Source organism: Natator depressus, chromosome 11 (genome assembly GCF_965152275.1).
Source record: "Natator depressus isolate rNatDep1 chromosome 11, rNatDep2.hap1, whole genome shotgun sequence".
Classification (NCBI taxonomy): domain Eukaryota; kingdom Metazoa; phylum Chordata; order Testudines; family Cheloniidae; genus Natator; species Natator depressus.
The window spans coordinates 9,551,256-9,573,523 of record NC_134244.1 but is presented as its reverse complement, the minus strand read 5'-3'; the positions used below and the strand labels follow the sequence as shown (position 1 = coordinate 9,573,523).

Here is a 22,268-nt window from a genome sequence, read left to right as displayed (position 1 = left end):
TTGATACCCAGATATCTCTGTATAAGAATTAAAAAGAAAATGTATTTGGGATGAAATTCACCCCAGTGCTAAAGGTCTGGGCAAGCCCACCCTCACCACCCCATGACAAGGGTTTAAATGGTGCAGGGGGCCTTGTGCATGCTCACCAGACGCTGTGTGGAATTTCACCCCTTGACCCCATTCAGTCCGTCCCTATTTACTGAAGTACTTAAACATTCACTTCACTTGAGGCATATGCTTAAAGTGAAACTTATGCTTAAAAGCTTTGCTGAATAGGGAAGGACTTAGGCAGGTGCTTAAATGGTCTGCTGAGTTGGGAGATAGTGACTAAGGTATGCCCAGAACTGTTAAATGAGCTCTGCTCTCCTGAGCTAATGGAGTGGTTCGTGCTGAATGTGCTCAACCCCTGGCTGGAATTGAGTGCCTTGAATCACTCAACAGTGACCATTAAAGATTCTGCCTGATTAAAGATGGCATTGATGGGGTCCAGCCAGAGGGAATCATGTTCAACCTCCAGACAGAAGGAGGTGGGTGCAGACATCCCAAATTGAGTGCAACAGTCCCGAAATGCAGAGTTCAAGTCCCGGTCCCAGGCTGAATGATTCCAGGACATTTGTTCTGGATTCCCTGTGGCACCGCTCCGCACCTGCCTGAGCCTCAGGGGCAGCGCCAGCCTCTTCCTGGGGTGTGTGTGGGGGGGGGGGGGGGAAGGGCTGAGTTGGGCCTTAGCCCTCCCATCACCATGAGGCCCTGCCCCCTGCTCTTTCTCACCCCACATCCCTGAGACCTCACCCTCTGGCCAGATCAGAAGCTGCAGCCCAGCAATTGTATGAGCCGCCCAGGTCGCTATGGGGAGCCCTGGACCCTCCACCTACCCTGGGTGGTACACCCCAGGGGGCGGGGACACGGGCCAGAGGCTGGTCTTGGGTACCCTGGCCCTCCGCCCAGGGCAGGTGGAGGGTCCAGGGCTCCCCACAGCAGCCCGGGCTCCCTGGGCAGCTCTTACTGCGGCCCGGCTTTGGCTTCCAACCTGGCCAGGGATGGGGCTTCAGGGAGAAGAGGAGGAGTAGGGTGTGAAGTTTGTGGGAGAGAGAAGGGATAGAGGACGGGGCCAACAGAGGCGGGCAGGGCTCCTGCATATGTCCTGCTTTTGCCTTTTGAAAAGGAGGTCACCTTAGGTTGGCGTAATGTGATCCTGAAGGGCTGTGTGGTGGGAGTAGATTTGGGAGGAAACATAGTAGAACTCAATCTGATTTTCTTAGCACACAAAGCTCGGGTCAGCCGTCCAAACATTTTACACCTTCCAAATGACTATGTAGCAAATTATCATTTAAAAACAAAGTAAAGTGGATTTAGGGCTGTTGAAAGTTGCATGATTCACAGCCCTGAAAGCCAGTGTCTTTTATTGATACATACAACATAGGGACAGCATGGGCAGTAGATATGTGGTCTTCCCCACACTGCCCCTTTGAGGAGCCTCAGGGCTTGTCTACACCAGTGCTTAAGTCAACGTAACTTACATCGCTCAGGGGTGTGAAATCCCTCCCACCCCCCCGAGCGACGTAAGTTAAATCAATTTGAAGTGCTGTCTACAGCGTGCTGTGTCAGCGGGAGAGCTTTTGCGTCTCATTGAGGTAGACGAATTACATAGACGGAAGAGCGTTTTCGTCAGCATAGTGCTTCACCAGATACGTTACACTGGCGCAGCTGCAGTCAAGGCAGGCCCTCAGTCCTGTTGTACAGGCACCACCTCTATGGGTGAGAGGGTAGCTGAGGATTTATGGGCCCTTCAGTCCTTTATCTCGGCTACGATTACAAACCACTGCCTGAATTCTCAGTTACACTAAGCCTGTTTACTCCTCTTGAGGTGGAAAGCTGTAGATTTCCTGAGCTGCCCAGCTCCCTGAATTTGTATTTAGAAAAGACGGTTGGGCACAGGCATTGATCATAGTTTGTTGGTTTATTCTTTTAAAAATAACTTCAGCGAAGCCTTAAAAAGCTGTTGAAGTGAGAGCTGTCTCCAGTGTTCTTGCAGGAAATGCACAGAGCACTTGCTCCAATATAGGCACCCCAGATGGGAAATGTTTTAATTTCACCTTAGTTATGGCTGAATGTGGTTCTTCCTCAGATAAAAATTTTGATGATGAAGACTCTGTGGACGGGAACAGACCTTCCTCGGCCAGCTCCTCTACATCTTCAAAGGCCCCTCCAAACTCCCGCAGAGTTGGCATGGGGACTGCTCGCAGACTTGGGTCTGCAGCTCTGGGCTCAAAGTCCACAGGTAAGGCAATATTGCATATTGGGTGAAACTCGCCTCTCTGCAAAGATCCTGCACAACACCTAGGCACTGCTGAAGTCCCATTTAAGCCTTATTTTGAGGACCCACGTGTTGCATAGTCCTTGTTTTGGCCCTCATTAGGGTGGTGAATTGCTCTGTCTGAGAACATGAGTTATACTGGCTGAACACCAAAGATGTGTTCTGGAAGAGTGGACCTGCAAATGATTCCCACATCCAGATCCACTTTGTGATCTTCAGCATTGTGTTTGAAGCAACAGTGTGCAGTGATCCACCTTTTCTTCCTAAAGGAACTGCACCTCTGTAGTCAAATAGCTTAAATAACACAGGCTGTTTATTTAACAAATAAGGTCAAAAATGTATGTGCTAAACTCCAGTTTCATGCAATTTAAAACAGTTGGCAAATTGTTTTTTTAACACTTTTGCCACTTGACCTCCAACTTCTGACGCTCTAATTAAAGGGTGAACAGAAAACTGAACAATGACTCTGAATTTATTTGCAAATTGCGACTAAAGGAAACTTTCCTGATTCCTTTCTCAAACAATAACTTCCATCTGAATAATGTCCTTAAGCCTTTCCCTTTTCTCCCCATCTCTGTATCTTCAGTCTGTGTGCCTGTCAGGAAATCCACACATTAATCAATTATAAATGAGACTAAATCCTTTAAGAGAAAACCTCCCTTGTAGTTTAAGTAAATATTCCATCTCATCTTTTCAGGCAACACCCCCTAACGTTTGAATCACTGCCTTAACTACATCGTAATGTGCTCCGTGGTGCCTAGGAATTGAAGGATGCTGTGTATAGTGTGTGCTTTGCTTTGAATTTCCTTGCCTTTGTTATTTCCATTACAGCTGTAACACTTTCCATGTAGGTTTGGACGGGGGTCGGGAGGGGGGTGAATTCTCTCTTCTTTAGGTGCTTTCATAACTGAGCATATTTTTAGTGATTATACTGCTGTTGATGAGAAGGGTGAAAAGGCTTTTTCATTTATCTGTCAGCATCCAAAGAGGGAGCTGGTGCTGTTGATGAGGAGGATTTTATTAAAGCGTTTGATGATGTCCCAACAGTTCAGGTAAGAAGAAATGCATTTGAAAACATTTAACAGTAACAGTATAACACAGATGTCCAACCCAATCCCACTCTCATTGAAATCAATAGCTGAGGCCCATTAACTTCAGTGGTGGCAAGCTCTAATAAAGAGGTAGTCAAGGGAGTAAAGAGATGTTTTCATTTTCAGATTTGGAAAGAGATGGTGAGTTAGAGAGATACAGGAAGGGGATTCCAAATGACAGGAGCTGCAGCGTGGCAGTGGAGCAATTGTCTGGAGGACTGAAAGGGAAGTCAGTGCTCGACAGACAGAGGGAAATGAGAGAAAAGCAAAGAGACAAGGCTGTGAGGTTGGCTGGAGCAAGCCAAAAGAGCATGTTTAAAATGAGGAAAGCAGGCCATCTTAAACTGGATCCTGAACTAACTCCGGAAAGCCAGTGGAGTAGTTTGTGGACAGAGAGTAAAGGCAAGTCACAAGATGTTGCATCTCCTAAGACTGGGAGCTGAGACTTGTGAAGGCCATGAAGAGGGACTCAGCATAACTTCAGTAGAGGGTTCATCTAACTCTGATACATGAAAGAGGGACGGTTAAACATCAAACTCACTTATTGTGTATCTGTAGACTTGAATAGTGGAAAGTTTTCAAATGCAGTCACATGCACGTAGGATTTGTCAGTATCTCTACGCTTTCATCAGCTCACAGTTTTCTTTGTCCTGACCCAAATTGTGGCCAGACTGAATATTTCCAGGTTCATTTGACTTTTTCTTCAAATACTAGTGGGCTCCTCTTTGTTATCTCAGTGCTTGAATGGATGAAGACAGACTTCCTTCAGCTATTCCTGATACGACTAGGGGATTTTAAACTAATCTCAGGAATTCTCTGACTTTTCCACCTCTTTCCTACCCAAAAATTATTTTCACTGGAGTTATTCTCACTTCAACATTTGCCAAGGATCTGGGTGTTTGATTCTAGTTATCTTCCCAAGGTTAAGTAAAACAGTTGTTAAATGTTACTTTTCTCAGTTAAGGAATATTGCTTGATTGTCCTCAGAGTTAATTATTACAATCCCGATTCATGCCTTTATGTTGGTTGACGATTGCAGTATCTGGCCTTCCCTACAGGCTGCAGCATATTCAAGATACCAAAAGCTGGATTGGTAACATGCATGTTATACCATGATGTCATTGCACAGCTGCTTTCTCATTTTCCACTATATACAGTGGCAACATTAGAGAAGCATCACAGAATAGAGGATTGAACTCTAGCTGGGAGCCAGAAGCTCTGGAGTTCTAATTCTGATTCTGAACTGTGTGATCTTGCACAAATTGGAGAGGAGTGTCAGATAGGAACCAGGACAAACAGAGGTTTTTTACCTCTCCTTGCGTCAGCTTTCTCCTCTGTAAAATGGAGATGATAATACTGAACTGACTCGCAAGGGGTGATAGTTAATGTGTGTGTGTGCAACACTTGGAAAACAGAAAGAACTGTGTGCTGACTGTTGCTTAATTCTCCTCTCCTCCATGTATGCACAATTCACACTCATTTCAATGGGTGCTACAGGCTCAGGGCTGAATTTGGCCCACTGACTTCATGACTAGCCTATCTTACGTTGCTGACAGGTTGCATATATTACTCTTGCAAAATTGTTTTCAGCGAACTCAGGACTGTTGGCTGCTCAGCCTTCTTGGTTAGTCTTTTGTAGCGATGGCATTGATTTCCTATGTGCTGATGCAGTGGGACTCTTGCACTTTGACATTTGGAACATTCTTTGCACCTGTACGTTTAAAGCTACTTTTCAGCTTTTTAAATGTTGCGTGTTTGTGTGGCTAATGGGCTATTTTGGGACATTCTTTCAATCGCAGTACATAAACAGTGCCAGTAAAAACCTGCACTTACAGGGCAAATAGGTCCTTATAAGCACAGTTATCTATTGTGCCAACAAATACGGGTTTCCCTTATGAAGTGGGGATTTACACACTTTGTGGGCATCATTTATGTATCAAATGTTGTTAATTTGTCTCTCTATATTTATTGGTGGTTTTGTGTGACCCTCTAGAAGACTGTTTTACGTATGACCTTGACTCCAGAAATAATGCTTACTGCCTTTAAATTGTACAGTTGTGTAATAGTCAAAAATGATAACACTTTAAACATCCTGTATGGCCATTTAATATTTCTTGATTTTGTGCAATACATTAGTCCCTTAGAGTCTAAGAGCCACACGCAGTAAAGAATTCAGGAGTGAAGGAGGTTAGAGGTTCAGTTAAGAAACCTTCTGATTCACTGATAACATTTTCTTTTTTTAATTCACAGATTTATTCCAGCCGAGACCTCGAAGAATCCATAAACAAAATTAGGGAAATCCTTTCGGATGATAAGCATGACTGGGAGCAGAGAGTATCTGCAGTAAGCATTGGACCTATATGCTCATTATTTTAATGTAAGGTTTTTATGAGTGAAGTTCATCCCTTTGCAGAGTGTCAGCACAAGTTCTGTGCACCACTGAAGTTGTCTAAATAGGGCTGATGTGCAGTTTAAGTGGTACATTGAGTATACTGGCTCTCTGCATGGAGTGAATTTGACACTATGGGACTAAATTTAAACTCCTACATTAAGGAAACCGTGAAGTATTAGGTTTATAGGAATTTGAATATCATGAATAGGCATCAGATTGAATAAGTCATCATACATTTAAGATATACTTAATTTTTCAAACAAATAGATAAACCTAGAAAATCGCTATTGGACTTCAGAGTCAAATTTTCAAAAGTGGAGTAATATTGTGAAAAGTGTCCTTTCTGCACTCCATTTGGGTAGATGGATGTATGCAAAAGGCCTCCTTCTTCCCTGCCTTCCAGGTTGTATAGTCATTTACACCTGTGCAAAGTGGGTGTAAAACATTTTGGTAGCATTTTATATCCACTGGACGCAGGTGGAAATGACTGCATGAGGAGCAAGGTGATACAAAATCAGACCTGTAATGGACATGCTGAGTTTGAGTCTTATTTATAGGCAAGCTCTAAGTTACACTTATGTAAATCTGCGTAAGACCTTTTCTACACGCTTGGTTTCTGCCACTGGTGTAAATACAGTGATGTAATTTTATTGGTGTAGCCCTGACATGTCCAAGCAGCGATTTGCACTGGTGCAGTTTTCCTCAGTCTGAACCTTGGTTCTGAAGTCTAATAGTGAATTGATATTGGTGCACCATGATTAATGGTTTGCATTGGTGTAGTTATATCAGTGGCTAAAACTAGCTCCCTAGGGTGAAATCCTGGCCTCACTGAAGTCAGTGGGAATTTTGCCATTAATTTCATTGGGGCAGGATTTCACTCCTACTGTAGACAAGGCCTGATTCTAATGAATTCAGTGGAGATGTTCCAGATTTACACTGGTGTAACTGAGATCAGAATCTGAGTCATGGCTTTTCAAGTCAGACCATCTTTTTAATGAGAGAATTGTGAGAAAATTAAAGCGTTTCAATGCATACAATGCACTTCAGTGTTTCAAGATGTTCATTTCCCTAAACGTTGCAAATTGATGGAGGGAATGGAGGAGCAACCTTGGAATTCTTTGACTTGTTTAAATATCCCAATAACTTTAATGATACGATTGGAAAAGTAAATGTCTGGCTTGCCACATTTTGTCATTGGTCAAATTATAAATGACACTTTTGGATTCCTGTAGCATGGCCAAGGCTAACATATGAATGTTCTTACATTTATTCAATATGCTGATCCCTGAAATATGTGATCTTAGATTGTGTTAAGAACCTATTCTTCAACACATTAATATTTTTACAGGGAAGTTGAAAAATGAGCGCTAGTCTTGAACACAGTTCTGAGTGTTTTTATTTCTCATGAATAGATACCAGTGTGTCTTGCTATTTTGTCACTTGTAAGTCCTTAAATCTTGTTTGCCAACAGCTGAAAAGGATCCGATCCTTACTATTAGCTGGAGCTGCCGAGCATGATAACTTCTTTCAACACTTACGCCTGCTGGATGGAGCATTTAAATTATCTGCTAAAGATCTGCGGTCTCAGGTAGTGCGAGAGGCGTGTATCACGTTGGGGTAAGGAATACAAAGCTCCACGTTCTTAATTGTGTTATACAATTAGTTTAGATAAAAGGAGGAGATCCTGGCTCGAACCCAATTATGATGTAGTTTGGCCTTGTCAGTACTGGACAGACAAAGTGGTGTTAGAACTTGGTTTTTGCCACAACCATTTAAAAACCATGCTCATGCAGGTCATTAATCATGGTTGTACAGCCTGTGGGGATGGGTTCTGTATGCTGGTGGTGTTTGGAAATGTTGATTGGGCAGGCTTTGAATTCAGTTTTAACCTTTGAAAGCCATTACTCACATTATGGACCAGATTCAGATCCCCGTTACACTGGTGTCCATCTGAAGTAGCTCCATTAACTTCAATGGAGTTACTGAGGATTGATAACCAATGTAGCAAAGGGCAAAATCTGTTCTTATGGGTTTATTGCTGGCCAAAGCTAGCTTTAAAAAATCCTCAAAGTGTTTCTAAGTTATTCAAATACAAAACAGTGCCTGTAAAACCACAGAATATATTCGCCGACCACATTTGCTCTAGAATGGACACCACAGATTTTTTTTTTTTTAATTAAAAAAAAACGGGGTGGAGCTCTTTGGTCCTGGGCTCGTGACCCAGATATACTTGTGACGTTCTAAGGGTCAGTTCACAATCAAACAGGTTTGACTTAGTTATACGTTTCTGTAAACAGGCAGAGACAACAGAGCTCCTGTTGCAATGCCTGGCCTTTGAGGAGTTGAGCACCTATAGGGCCCATTGAATACCATGGAAATTGAGGGTACTTGGCGCATGGCAAGGTCAAGTCCATAATGCTGTGAAATGCTTTTCAATAGCGTAATACCACAATTCCAAATAACAAAATGAAACGTGCCCTGAGTATCTGAATCCAATAGAACAGAAGTGGAGGGCCATATTTTGCCCTCCTTGACCCCACATTTTAAATCAGTGGGCTTGCATGGAGTGCAGCATTTGGTCATGGCTAAGGACTGAAGGATCAGGCCCATAGTGGTTAATTTCATTTAATTCCATTTAAGATACAAATCTTATGCAAAACAATGCACTCAGTATCGAGGGACAAATTGCAGATGCTTTATATGGAAAACATGTGAATATTCTGACCCTTAGGAGACTGCAAAATGGAGTTGGAAAGTTCCCATTCATCCTGGGTCTGTTAAGGCTGGAAATGACAACAGAATAACTTCTCTTATGATATTTCTCACACTCACTTTCTGCCCGAACTGAAGTTAACAGGCAAGGAGGCAGCACAAAATTGAATAATAAAGACAGAAATTTGAAATGTGTTTTGTCTTTGGGGTCAGACTGAGTTTGGGGTGAAAGTACAGGTCAGTTCTTATTTTCTGTGGGCTGTTTCCCCCATCCGTAGTAACTGAATGTTGAATGCTGCCAGAGCCATGACTTTGAAGAAAAGGAACTAGGGCATTTTTAATAATCGTTTATGAAATTCACAAATGTCAAGGCAAGACAGAAGCTTGAGAGAGAATGGAATCTGAAACTGACAAGCGCTAGAAAACCAAGTCATTGAGAAATGCCCTATGGGTTTGTCGGTGCATCTTTAACAGGGTTCCAGTGATGTGGTGAGCTTCCATGCTGAATTAATTACTGTTAAAATCTGGATGAGCAAAAAGCATAGCACTGGTTTGAGATGAAAACTGTAAAATGAGATATGTCTGTTCATTCTTCTTTGGTGGAGTTAGAGAGGAGACTGAAAAATCATGAAATAGTGCATGTCAGATAGTCTACATTACTATGACTAGCATAATCTAAAGCATATTTACCAGCATTTCTTAATTGTTTTTCAGACATTTGTCTTTAGTTTTGGGAAACAAGTTTGACCATGGGGCAGAAGCCATCATGCCAACCATCTTTAATCTGATTCCTAACAGTGCCAAAGTAATGTCCACTTCTGGTGTCGTAGCTGTTAGATTAATCATCCGAGTAAGTATATATCAAAACAAAACTTTGTCTTATAAAGGCTTAAATCTGTCTATGTGATCAGATCTGAACTGAGGAGAGAATGTGAACATGTCCCTGGTGAAAATTAGCTTAAATAAATAGATTAAGCTCCTAAATGTTGCAGAACTTGGCTATGAGACTTCTTCCTTGAATCTTATCTGGATATGCTATCTGCATTCAGACAATACCTTCCTTTTGTTGATCCCCCTGTCATGTCTTAGAACAAGGAAAACTATTTATTGAAACACAGTTCAAGAGGGGAAAAGAGACTGACAATAAATGAGAAGTAATAGCTTGTCCACTATGGAAGCTGCTTCTTGGTGGCTCTTGTTGTTTATGAACCCAGTTTATGAATCTAGCAGTTTACTGACTAAATTGTTCAGTGGAAGTTGTGTAGCCACCTACAGAAGAGAAGGGAAGAGCATTACAGAGGCATTCAGATGCTAGGGACACTGTTAATTATAAGCTGTTGGCTGGATAGCATCTGGTGTTTGGGTGGCTATTAGCTTGTAGGAAGGGGAAGGGGCAACTCCTCAGATTATCATTAGCCATCTGGCATTGAAGCCTAGCAGTGATATTTTGTGTCATGAACACCTTGTTCTGATGGTTCAGGTTGTAGCATGCGTCATCAGATACATTCTAGATTGTAAGTAGAAAAGAAAGTAGTTCTCATAGTACTAGTAAGTGAGTAAAGATGGTGAACTTGCAGCTCTTTTATTAAATACAAATTTTGTTGGTCAGCAAGTGAGGGTTCAAAGTCATAACTTGCCAAGTTGCTCTAGATTCCAGTTGCAAAACAAGACCTAACCATGTTCATATTTACAGGCTAAAAGATCATTTAGCAATAATTTCATCGTTTAACAGGGTATCCTTCTGTGTTACTTTGTATAAGAAAAATGGAAGTACTCTATTTCTTTATGCATGATTCATTATTCTAGAATGATGGATTGTGTGTTTGGAGCAAGGGGCTAGGAATCAGGACTTGTAGGTTTAATTCCTGGCTTTGCTTCTGACGCACTGTATGACCTTTGGCAATTCACTTAGGGTCCAGTCCTGCACCTACTGAAATCCAAGGCGAAAGTGCCCATTGACTTAAGTAGTACATGATCAGGGCCCTACCACTCTGTCCTTGTGAAGCATGACTAGTGAAGGTTTGCAAAGGACTTTGAGAGTGGGTAACAAGTGCTATCAGCGTAAGATTTATTAGGGAAACTTCTTTGCAGAAACAAAGGATTTTTACCTTTGGAAAGTTGAGTGTATATTTCTCTGAAGTCATTTTTAAACCACTTTTGCTTGCCTTCCCATCCTCATATAAAGAGTCTTTGTAAGCACTCCATGGACAGTGCATCTTGTCTAAGGCCATTAATCAACTAGTGTGGCTTCTGCCCAGTGATGTGGCGGGCATGCTGTGGGGAGCCTTGGCATGCCCTACTACTGGAGATTTCTGTCCATTGATGAATATGGGTCTCACACTACAGACCCGCTGGAGCCTGTGTCCATAAGTGTAAATAAAGAATCCATATCTTTCTTAAAAATATTTCTTTATCTATGGGCTGAATTTTTTCAAATGAGCCAAAATGAGTGTGTGTATGTTGGCTTTAGGATGACTAAGGGAAATTGGCTTTACTCCCGCAAATCTAAAATGTAAAGGTTTTTTCCCTCTGTTTTTCTTGTTCTAGCATACGCACATCCCTCGACTAATACCCATCATAACCAGTAACTGTACCTCCAAGTCTGTTGCAGTTAGAAGGTGAGAATGAGGTTTTAACTTTTCTTCTTGTTTATCAATGGCTTAAATTCACCTCCTGTTTTTTTTTAAAGGAAAAGCTGAGTTTTTCAAAGCGATGTAGAGGATTTATCCGCACATCTTCCCTTAACATTAATGGATGTGTCTGAATCCCCTAGGTCACTATGAAAAATTCAAACCAAACGTTTTTTTTAAAAGTTTTTCACTGTATAGGGAAGATTCACTGTTTTCTGTTCTTGAAAAGGAAGGATGGCCTTTAAATAGGAATTAGCTGATTTAACGTGTAGTGGGGAGGTAGGTGTGGGTGTACTGTACAGCTGTGTGTGTTTGTGCACGTTTAGATATTGCTATAATATTATCACATTAGTTTGGCTGCCTTCCGAGGCTTTGGACGTGCTCCTATTTTCTACCACCAACTACTACTGTGGTACGTTTCCTTTGGACCAGAGTGTAAAAGTCACATTCTCTGAAATTCCATGGCCTGTGTTATGCAGGAGTCGGACTGGATAATCACACTGGTCGCTTCTGGCCTTAAAAATGGATGATTATTTCCTTTCTGCTGTCTCGTTGGAGAAGACCTATGCCCACTGTCTTTAGCTCTGGTCTCCTCTAGCTTGACAAACAGAAGTAAGAATGATTGGTGACTGTGTCGCCTACTGACTATAGCTCTGTCACATCCCTTAAGCAAGTCACTTAACACCTCTGTCCTTCAGTTTCTCTATTTGAAGAATGGGGATGAGAAAATACCTTCTTTTCAGACTTGATGTGAAGCGTAGTGTTTGTAAAGAGCTATCTACAAAGTAATATTAACTTTGATCTTCTCTACATCTCACTGTCCTTTGTATTAAAAAGAAGCAAAATCAAAACCACCCCACAAATAATATTTTACAGCTATGGTCCAGAGCACTGCTTCATACAGTGGTGACAGTCTAGTGTTTCAGACCATTACTGTAGCATATGTTCATATTTTTTAGTGTAAAAACTCTTTGTAGAATTTGATCTTTATAGATACACTAGTATTTTTAATAAGGGGGTCACTGCTGATTTCTTGTGTCCAGCTGGGCCCCATAATAATAAATGACTGGTGTGTGGTGGCAAGTCCACTAGAAGCCATATGCCTTTTTATTAGCTTAAATAGCTCAGACAATATTTCTCCTTTACCCACTTTCAGGCGCTGCTTTGAATTTTTAGACTTGCTGTTACAGGAGTGGCAAACACACTCCCTAGAAAGGTAAGATCTGAGCATGAGCGTCCCTTTGGGAGAAGCGATTTGTACTGTGGTGAAGTGAGGGCTTGAAACATCCCACCCTCACTGCTAAAATCCATTTTTTCCCCATTCAAAAATAAAAAGGAAAAAGAGTCCACTGAGGCCCTGTGTGCACCTGCTTAGGTGCAGGCTGTTGGGGGAATTGCTGAGGCCTCCCAAATATTGGAACTTCTGGTGGCACCACAGGTGTGGCTCCTAGGGCTACAGACGCTATTTCCTGAAAGCGTTGTTGAATGGACTAGAGAAATGGGTCCTCTCCAGTCAGGCTGCAGAGAAGATGGTTAATGAATTCTTGAGCACCGCCACTCTCCAGATGAAACTCAAGCAAGGGGGTCTCATAGTTTCCTGACTGAAAAGAAGTGGCAGAGAGAAGCCAGGCATGGGAGGAAGGGACTGGGGTTGTCAGAAAAGAAGATCTTAGGCATTTCAGTTTCCTGCTGCAGGCAAGTACTCTGTGGTCCAATCATTCCAAAATATTGCTATTCCGAAGTAATAATGCTATAGTAATTCCAGATAGTAAAGCAGTAATACTATTCTAAATAGCCAGTTTTCCCTATACTGACCTATATGTTTAAGAGCTGGATTGTTCTGGGATGCAAAGAGAGGAGCACACAAGGGGCCTTTTCCTTCACTTATGCTCCCACCCTAGATTTCTGGCCTTAAGATCTGACTCTTGCAAGTGAGGGTGCAGTTGCAGTTCCTGTGTTCACCCAAGCCCGGGGAGTACTCCCTCCTACAACCGCTGGGGCTCAAGCCATCCTGAAGGGGTAGGAGAAGCTAAGACTGTGGGCCCATCACCTTGTATTACTGACTGATGATGCTGGACAAATGCAGAGAGTGGAGTGTGTTGCAGACTCCTAAAGGATGGTATATCATGTGCACTGGTGTTGGGGCACTCTGGGCGGGATTTTGCCTCCCAGATGCCAGGCATAAAGCCAGCATAGCTAGTTTAAGGCTGACACACAACTAATAGAGACATAATAAGAGAATAATATTTGTAAGGCACAATATGGCTATTCAAACTAACAGTCTGCGGAGAAAGACAAAGGTGGGGGGAAAAGGAAAGGTGATTGATCCTAACTTCATTAACCCAAATTGCCGTTAGCTACTTTAAGAGTTAAGAGATTATTTTTCCACCCTGGTAGTTTCCATGGTAACTAAGGAATGACCTCTGAAGAATGCAGCTTGGCTCTTGTTTTCCAGCAGCAAGGAGTGAAATAAAGCTGACTTGTAAGAATAAATAAATAATTCCCCTAAAGGATGTTATGTGGAAATGGGGGAAGCTGTGAAATGCTCTCTGTTTGCTGAGAGTGGGGAGAAATCACTAAACTTTGCAGACTCATCTATGAGTGCAGGGAGGTTTTCTGCATCTTTGCTCACTGTCTGAACAATGTTTTCTTCTGATCTCAGACACATCTCAGTATTAGCGGAAACAATAAAGAAGGGAATCCACGATGCGGACTCTGAAGCAAGGATAGAGGCAAGAAAGTAAGTGGATTTAAAAAAAAATAAGTATCACTTTATAAACACAGGATGGTCGGTGTGTGATGGAAAACTGAAGCTAAGACAAATGCATATAGGGCCTGTTCCTACTCCCATGGCAGGCGATGGCAAAAGTTCATGACTTGAACAGGAACAGGAGCAGATCCACAAAGCAGTCAGTATGATCTGATTAATAAAACCCCAGCCATTCACACATTGCTTCTTTAGATTCTGGTCATTTTACATTGCTGTCTAAAATTAAATCGATTTGTAACTTTGTTTTCTCCCAGCATGGATTAATCCATGTATTAATGTATGTTCTTAGAAGCACAAGAGCATTTTGCTAATTCTTACTTATCTGCCACCAATATAATGCCTAGACAAAATCTGGTGGTTTCATTCCTGTTCCCATAAAACACTGGGTTGCCAAAGGGCAGTGAGATTTGATAGCCAAGTATCATTTGATTTCACGCCTGATTCTTTTATCTCATACAAAAATCTCTTTGTCCTTAATAGAATTTTTGCCTGAGTAAATATTACAGGATTGGGCTTGCCATTGCTTTCTAAACTACTACAAAATATTGTAAATAATGAAAACCACTGTCAGAGTTAGTTGTTAAAGTACAATTGTGAGGCAGCATTATTTTGCCTTTCTTAATCACTGATACAGAAATCTCATTAATTTGCAATGATTTTCCCTGTCACAAAGGGTGTAGGAGAGGTTCTGCTGTATTTTCAAAAGTTTGTGTATGTGTCCATGGGAGGTTGTCTTGGTATACTGAGAACTTGTTCTTAAACTAAGCACCCATTAACCAAGGATTCTAGGTGAACTTTATACAGAGAGAGAAAGCTGTCGTTTGGTACATTTTACATTTCATTAACTTGTTTATAAGAATCAAATGATTAAATGCTACACTTCAAGAAATAGTAGTTCATAGTAGGAGTGGGTATTAAATTATTTTGGGAGGGAGCATTTTCTCCAATCATGAAAATACTGTAGGCACCCAGGTGTTACAGCAATGTGGCTAGATAACCCAGATAGCTAGCTAGGCAGACTTTTTGAGGATTTATAGTGAATGTTAAATTCTCCTTTATTTTTTTCTTACTTAATATATTGCCAGTATTAAGATTTACATTTTTGCATTTTATCCCAAAGAGATTAAAATGCTGATGGCTTCCTCTGTCTGGGGAGTAGCTGCCACGTGCAAATGGATTAATTTGCATTTATTGATCTTGTTCTTAAAGTGTCCTCCAGCCTAATCCTGAAAGGTGCCTGTAACTCCGATAGATTATAACAGGAAGTAAGGATGCTCAGCATCATCCGAGAGGCTGTTAGTGCCACAAAGGACTGGTCCCTTTGTGCTGAAATGTTTCTCTCTCTTTTGAATGGGCTAGATCCTAAGTGATGCTGAGCCACTCTCACTGAAGACAGTAAGAACAGCTAGCTTCAGCACTCCCTAAGATTTGCCTCAGTAGCAGCCAAAGTTTGCCCCATAGTATTATGCAAAGGTCAGGATCATCTCAGGGGTAATTGTTAGTTACTACACATCTGCTTTTGAATGTTATTGAATAAGGGAGTCACTGTTATGTTACAGTTTGAAAGAAAAATCTCTGTTATTGCTGTCATGAATCAGGCCCACAGATCTGTCTTCAATTGCAGATTGTTTCAGAAACTGTTATTTAATTCACATTAATTTGCCAGTCCTACCCCTTTAAACACCAATGTAGTGTCCCCTCAGCCTGTATAGATCCAGTCTGGGTGAAAGGGTTAATGGTATTTACAAGCACTCATGCTAGATTTTCTCTTTGCACCGGGACGTTGCTGGTTGAAGCTTGCCATGGGATGTCTGCCTTGTCTAATCCCTGCTGCTCTTGTGGGCTAATGGTCTTCTTCCTGACCTCCTGATTGTAGCCGTGACATCTGGGTATAGACTCTGCCCCTTTCTGGTGCTATATGTGTTCCTGTGATGCCCTGCACAGTGTACATCCTGCCTTCCCACTTCTGGTCAGTGTGTCTTGTGTGGAACTGCTTTCTCAAAACACAGTGATAGCCTGCGTGGTATGTTTCAGATGCATCACAGAAAGGCTGCGTCACTGAAATGGTTCAGTTAAGCTGTTGCTGTTGGGGGTGGACATCTCCTGTGACTGAGCTGCTGTGGCTCATCAAACGTTACAAGGAGTTTTCAATGGTATATTGGGATCTTGTTTTCAGATGTTATTGGGGCTTCCACAATCACTTCAGCAGAGAAGCAGAACACTTGTATCACACGTTGGAATCCTCCTATCAGAAAGCCCTGCAGTCTCACTTGAAGAACTCAGATAGCATAGTGTCCCTGCCTCAGTCCGATCGCTCGTCCTCCAGTTCCCAGGAGAGTCTCAAGTAAGTCCCTCTACTTTATTACCACTGATTTTATTGACTAAACTGCAGATGCACCTAAATGTGAGTAACTATGACATTGCACCGTTACCATTCACAACTTCATGCTTAAGCTTGTTTTCTCATCTCTCTTATGACCGTTCACATTTATTTCTTCACCTCAACATTTGACCAGCTCCAAAATATGGCATAGGAGGTTTCTGGCTGGCAAGATATTAAAAAAAAACCCCAAAAAAACAAAAAAACCCACACTGCTAAATATCCTAGAGTCAGTCTTGAATCCATAAATAAGTGGACAAGAGGCTTTTCATTCTCAGCCAGACAGTATTAGTCAACCCTCCTAACTTAAAAAGACACTTGTTTGGCCTGAAATTTTTCATGCTTAGCCTTAAGCTAGAGAAGTGAGTGTATCTGTTTCTTTTCTTTTTCTTGTAAGAAGAGAAGTGGCCAAGCTAGATATAAATTATATAGCTGCAAAATGAATAGCTTTTCTGCTGCATTTGTGTATCTTGGCTGTTTTTGAAGGGACACAATGAAAGAATTTAGACTCAAAATTTGCCCCAGCTGAAAAGTGTTAGAATTTTTTGAGGACTGTCCTATTACAATATGAATTGTAAAATCCACCTCCATCCTACAAAGAAATGTATAAAATACATTAGTCACTATTTACATAGGACCTGAAATCTTCTTTTGTTCTGTTAATGCTCATGGTAATTTTTTCATACTCTTTTCTAAGGAGTATTGTTGAGCCTCAATATTTATATTTAAACAATAAATCCTGTTAGTCTATTACTATATGTAAATAGTTGTCTATTACAAACCCTTTATGACTACATACTCAGCAGCTTCTAAAAAGTAATTCCATGTTTATCATGGTAATTATATAACTGTATAAATATATATTTGATATATTTAAAAAGAAAATGAAAGAGGGCCAGGCCAGCAGTCTAGCAATAGCAGGAGAGTGTTGAGGGAGCACAGGGAGAGTAAGTAGACATTCATCACTCAGACTAGGCTGGCTCCAAAGCAAGAGTCTCAGTACAGCAGACTTCAGTGATGAAGGACCAGTGCTGGACTGAAGGCCAGTTCTAGATTAGCGGAGAGGGGAGTAGAGAATAATCATGGGGATAGACTCTTCCTGTGCCTTTGATCATTGAAGTCATTTGGAGCATATGTGGAGAGTTCTGAAAACAAAGAGGGCAGTTTTGAATGAAATCCTGAAATAAGTGGGGAGCCACTGGAGGTGTCTGAGGTTGTGGTTGGTATGGTTGTGCTTCTGTGTATATAGCAACTTTGGCACACCCTGAAGTCTGGAGAGTGGGGTTGTGATTAGGCCACTGCTATTTTTAATAACTGGTTATTAATGTAGTAATGTAGAACAAAGCCTCCTAAAATATGATGGCATTTTTATAGCCAGGATTATTGGTGACTCAAAAAATACCTGTTTGATAAACGTTTGTGTTTAATTTCTAGCCGTCCATTGTCTGCCAAAAGAAGTCCTACTGGAAGCACTACATCCAGAGGTGAGAACAGGAACTGTAGGATACGTAATCACCTATTGCAGGGGAAGATTTGTAATGAAGTAAGATAAAAGACTCAAATATTTCTATGTTCAAAATAGTGATTCTGGTTATAATGAAATCTCCATTTGCTGTGAAGTTGTTCTTTTGATCATTAGTCCAATCACATATAGCTGTTCCTTTGGTCACCAGCATATAGTGGAGGCACCTTAAGTGCATGTCTCCTGTGGTGCTAAATTCCAAATTGATCACAAAAGTGCTTTCACCTATGGACACAAGAGATGTCTGGACCACTTCACCATCAGAGCCCTAGTGCACTTGACTGCACGGGCAGGTGGGTGGACAAGAATACCTAACAGGCCTTTTCCATCTCTGATTTTTGTTTGGCTTTCAATAGCCACCGTCTCAGTCTCCACTATGTACCCCAGAACAGGCATGGTATCCCACAGAGGCCTTTGATACAGTCAACAGTAATGTTGAGCCTCCTTGATCTTTTTCATCAAGACTTTCCAGCAAGTAGAATCTTCAGAGCTTTGCTTTGGTTCCAAGCACTTGCAGCTTAATACCTGAAGGGCATAGTCTTGGGTGGGAACATCAGTGAGTGAGGGGAACAGAAAACCTTCATGAGCAGATGAGGTTACTGTTAGCAGGCCTTGCTAACAGTAACCTTCAAAATGCAGGGCCCAGACTAATTGATTCGATCACACTTTAGTCTGCTACTAGATACCATCAGCTGAGAGTATAAGGCTATGTTTTAGTCACAGGTATTTTTAGTAAAAGTCATGGACAGGTCACGGGTAGTAAACAAAAATTCACGGCCCGTGACCTGTCCATGACTTGTACTATATACCCCTGACTAAATCTTGGGTGCTCTGGGGCAGCAGGCAGCCCAGGGGCACTGCGGGTGCTCTGGGGCAGGGGGTGGCTGAGGGGCGCCGCGGGTGTTCAGGGGTGGGTGGGGCAGCCCAGGACCCCTGCAGATGCTGGGGGAGGCAGCGGCCCGGGACCCCTGCTGCTGCTGGGAGCGGGGAGAGATTTTGTGGGGCTGGCGGGTTCGCTACCTGGCTCTGCACAGCTCTCTGGAAGCAGCGACATGTCCCTAGGTGGAGGCGTGGCCAGGCAGTTCTGCACACTGCCCCTGCCCCAAGCACTGGCTCCCTGGTTCATGGATCATGGTTCCTGGCCAATGGGAGCTGCAAAGCCAGTGCTCGGGGTGGGGGCAGCATGTGGAGCCGCCTGTCCATGCCTCCGCCTAGGAGCTGAGGGACATGTTGCTGCTTCCGAGGAGCCCCCCGAGGTAAGCGCTACTCGGAGCCCTCATCCCGTCCAGCGCCCCAAACCCTTGCCCCAGCCCTGATCCCCCTCCCACACCCAAACTCCTGCTGCTGATTGTGGGGGTGGTGGTGGTGGTACGGTGGCCCGAGACTGCCCCAGCAGCAACTGGTGCAGCTAGCCCAGGGGCTGCCCGAGCTGCTCAGGCGGCCCCTGGGCCAGCCACATTGGCCATTGCAGAAGTCCCGTAAAGTCACAGAATCCATGACCTCCATGACAAACTCCAGGCTTACATATAAGTAATATATTTTTCTGCTCACAGATACCATTGCAGAACAGCACTGTGAATTAGTTCAAAATAAAGAGAGACATGGTGGATGAGGCAATATATTTTAATGGACTGATGAGAGTAGGGGAAACTGTACTTAGAAAAGAACAGGGCACTGGTAATGAGATATGAAATCATTGACATCTAGGTCACTACTTCTAGGTATTCCAGCTCAGGAGTTGCCCCAAAATTTTACTAGTTGGTGAGTGGTGCTATGTGTGAACTACATTGAATTTCACAGTCTAGGTCTCAGTAGATGGGGATATAGCCTGGTCTTCACTTAAAAGTTAGGGCAACATAGCTACATTGCTCAGGGGTGTGAAAAATCCGTACCCCAAGCAATGTAGCTACGCTGACGTAACCCCTGGTGTAGACCCAGTTAGGCCGCGGAATAATGCTTCCATGGATTTGCCTACTGTTGCTCAGGGTGGTGGTGTTTCTACACTGGCAGGAATATGCCTTCCATTGGTATAGATTGCATCTACGTTATGGGGTTGTGCCATAGCTAGGCCACTATAATCCCTGTAGTGTAAACATGGCCTACATCACATAGCCACCACCCGAACTGCCACTGATTAGGGCCTTGTTTGCCATCTCAGCAGAGAGGCCAAGGCTTGAACGGGTTGTAGAGACTGAACTACCCTAGAGGTGGCCTCTTAGGTCAAGGCTGGGACACATTTGCAGGGCAGCAAGGGGAAGCTCACACTCTCTGGGAGCACATTGTGCATCATGGTCTTTCTGGCCCTTTACATGAGCACTGAAGTCTCACGCAGGGAACACTTGAACGTTCTTATTCAAGTGCTAACTGGGTGCTTTGAAACGAAGAGTCAAACAAATTAATCCTCACTAGTCTTGATTGTGTGTCTGTTCCCCACCCCTGTCTAAAGCCTCTACAGTGAGTACAAAATCCGTGTCAACCCCAGGATCTCTGCAGCGGTCTCGCAGTGACATCGATGTGAATGCAGCAGCTAGTGCCAAGTCGAAAGTAACATCTTCTGGAGCTTCCACCCCTTTCAGTTCTGCGGCAGCCCTGCCCCCAGGCTCGTACGCATCACTAGGTGAGCCTCTGTGTTCTCTTAGAAAGCAGATAATTTCTCCAGTATTATAAACTACGTGACTTTAGTATTAGATGGCTTGTTCTGAATATAAGCCACGTCTCCAACGAGATGGTCACTAGCAGTCCAGAACCAGTCTGTGCTCTCTGGCAACTGGGGCTAAAGAAAAATACATTTCCAGAGGGAATCAGCCTTGCAGGAAACACAGTTTGCTTTGAAACACTTTTCTTTCTTCCTCTGTTTCCAGCACTAACCAGCACATTTATGTTGTGAAGAGATGTTGTTTTGACTCTGACAGTCCAGGGGAGGATACTTGCTGCCCAGTTCACCCTGGTGTAGCCCCTCTGGAACTAAGGAACAAGTTTACTGCAAGTTATTTTATGCTTTGGGTAGCATTAAGAATGTCTTAGCTGCATTTGATCCTGAGCTAAGGAGCTGTCTCTTCATATAAGTAAGGGATAGAGAAGCAAAGAGAGGAATCTGACTGATTTGTGAGTATGATGTAGTTACTTTTTTGGCCTACGTTAAAGGCACAAGTTCACCTTCCTCCACTCAGGCTCTTTTTGATGGGTTAAATCATGCTTTGTGTTCCTTTTGCCATTTTCTGTTGCCCCAATTTTTTCATGCTCACAGGTGAAGTCACCATTTGATGTAGAATGTACTTTTCAGGTGGCATGGCAGGCTGCATGGATGAGGAAATACAGTTCAGAAACAGCTAAAAACAGTTGCTAGATTATTTGCTTGCTTGTCAGTTTTCATTAGCCTAGATTTGACCCAGGGAGAGCTAATTACCTGAGCTAGGATCTGATTCTGTAATTTATTGTAATTTACATCAGCCTTACACTGATGCACCTCCATTGACTTCTACCAGATTAAGTGATTGTAGCAGGTCTCTGAGTGGTATGAGAACAGATACCTTGCCTCCTGTTGTGCAGATTGCTGAACCTTAGCTGTATCAGTTGAAAACTTGACTTCATAGCACAGGATATCCTGGCTCTCTTGTCAGTGTAATGGGAAATACTGTATGAATTATATTAGGATATATGTATACATTCCTTCTGATGGCAGGCTTCACTTACTGCTAAAATCTTTGTCTTAACTTCAGTTCAGTGGCTCCGTTTGTTTCAGTGGTTTTGTTGTGAAGTGTGTGCCCTGGCTTAAATTAGTTGCTCACATTGACTTCATGGTGCAGTGAGAACTGCAGACAGAATACTGGAGTTAAACGCATGTTTCTTGTCATTTCCCAAACTTTTAGAGGCTGAACACAGAAAAGTGAAAGTGCTCTGTTAGTCTCACTCCAAAGCAGGGTGTGTTTACTGCTCTTCTCTGATACTCTGTTTCTTGTTTAAATGATGCATGGATTGGATCGGCTCTAAAGGGAACTCCTTTCCTTTTGGCCCGTAGAAAAAATTGCACATGCAATTTCCTTTGCTTTCCTTGCCCATTCCTCGGCAAGCAAAGGAATGGGATTTAGCAAAGCTGTGTCTTTAATACATGGTTGCAATGGGACCAAACTAATCTGATGCTAAGACCGGTTCAGATGCTTCATGCTTTGAGTTGCTGATTAACCAAATACTCTTTTCCGGTTTCATTTCTTTAATTGTATTGATTTTTTTTGCTTATTTCTGTAGCTAATGTACAGTGCCCACTTTTGTTAATATTACTAACTCTTCCCTATTTACCCTCTCCTTATTTTTTTTAAATTTGCCTAAAGATGGTACTACCACTAAACCTGAGGGTAAGCAGTCTGTCTGTGTGACTGAGGTGTGTCTACAGTTGTACCACCCCATCTGGTCTCTGTTCTCACAAAGTGTTACCTGATTCTCATCTGTGCTTACTG

The 22,268-nt window shown here is 42.6% G+C and overlaps 1 protein-coding gene across 35 annotated transcripts in view; it reads left to right on the top strand.

Moving 5' to 3' along the window:
• Positions 1-22,268, top strand: part of CLASP1 (cytoplasmic linker associated protein 1) — a 265,289-nt gene that overhangs the window by 124,076 nt on the left and 118,945 nt on the right. For 19 of the 35 annotated variants that reach the window (XM_074967091.1, XM_074967086.1, XM_074967105.1 and 16 more), the window contains 12 exons: positions 2,129-2,281; positions 3,296-3,369; positions 5,659-5,751; positions 7,272-7,417; positions 9,227-9,362; positions 11,060-11,130; positions 12,299-12,358; positions 13,805-13,882; positions 16,089-16,256; positions 17,727-17,776; positions 20,261-20,431; positions 22,143-22,166. In XM_074967091.1, the coding sequence (XP_074823192.1) occupies positions 2,129-2,281; positions 3,296-3,369; positions 5,659-5,751; positions 7,272-7,417; positions 9,227-9,362; positions 11,060-11,130; positions 12,299-12,358; positions 13,805-13,882; positions 16,089-16,256; positions 17,727-17,776; positions 20,261-20,431; positions 22,143-22,166 (1,224 nt within the window). The remainder of the gene's footprint in view (positions 1-2,128; positions 2,282-3,295; positions 3,370-5,658; positions 5,752-7,271; positions 7,418-9,226; positions 9,363-11,059; positions 11,131-12,298; positions 12,359-13,804; positions 13,883-16,088; positions 16,257-17,726; positions 17,777-20,260; positions 20,432-22,142; positions 22,167-22,268) is intronic. The other 16 variants (XM_074967093.1, XM_074967088.1, XM_074967106.1 and 13 more) reach the window with 1 other exon arrangement.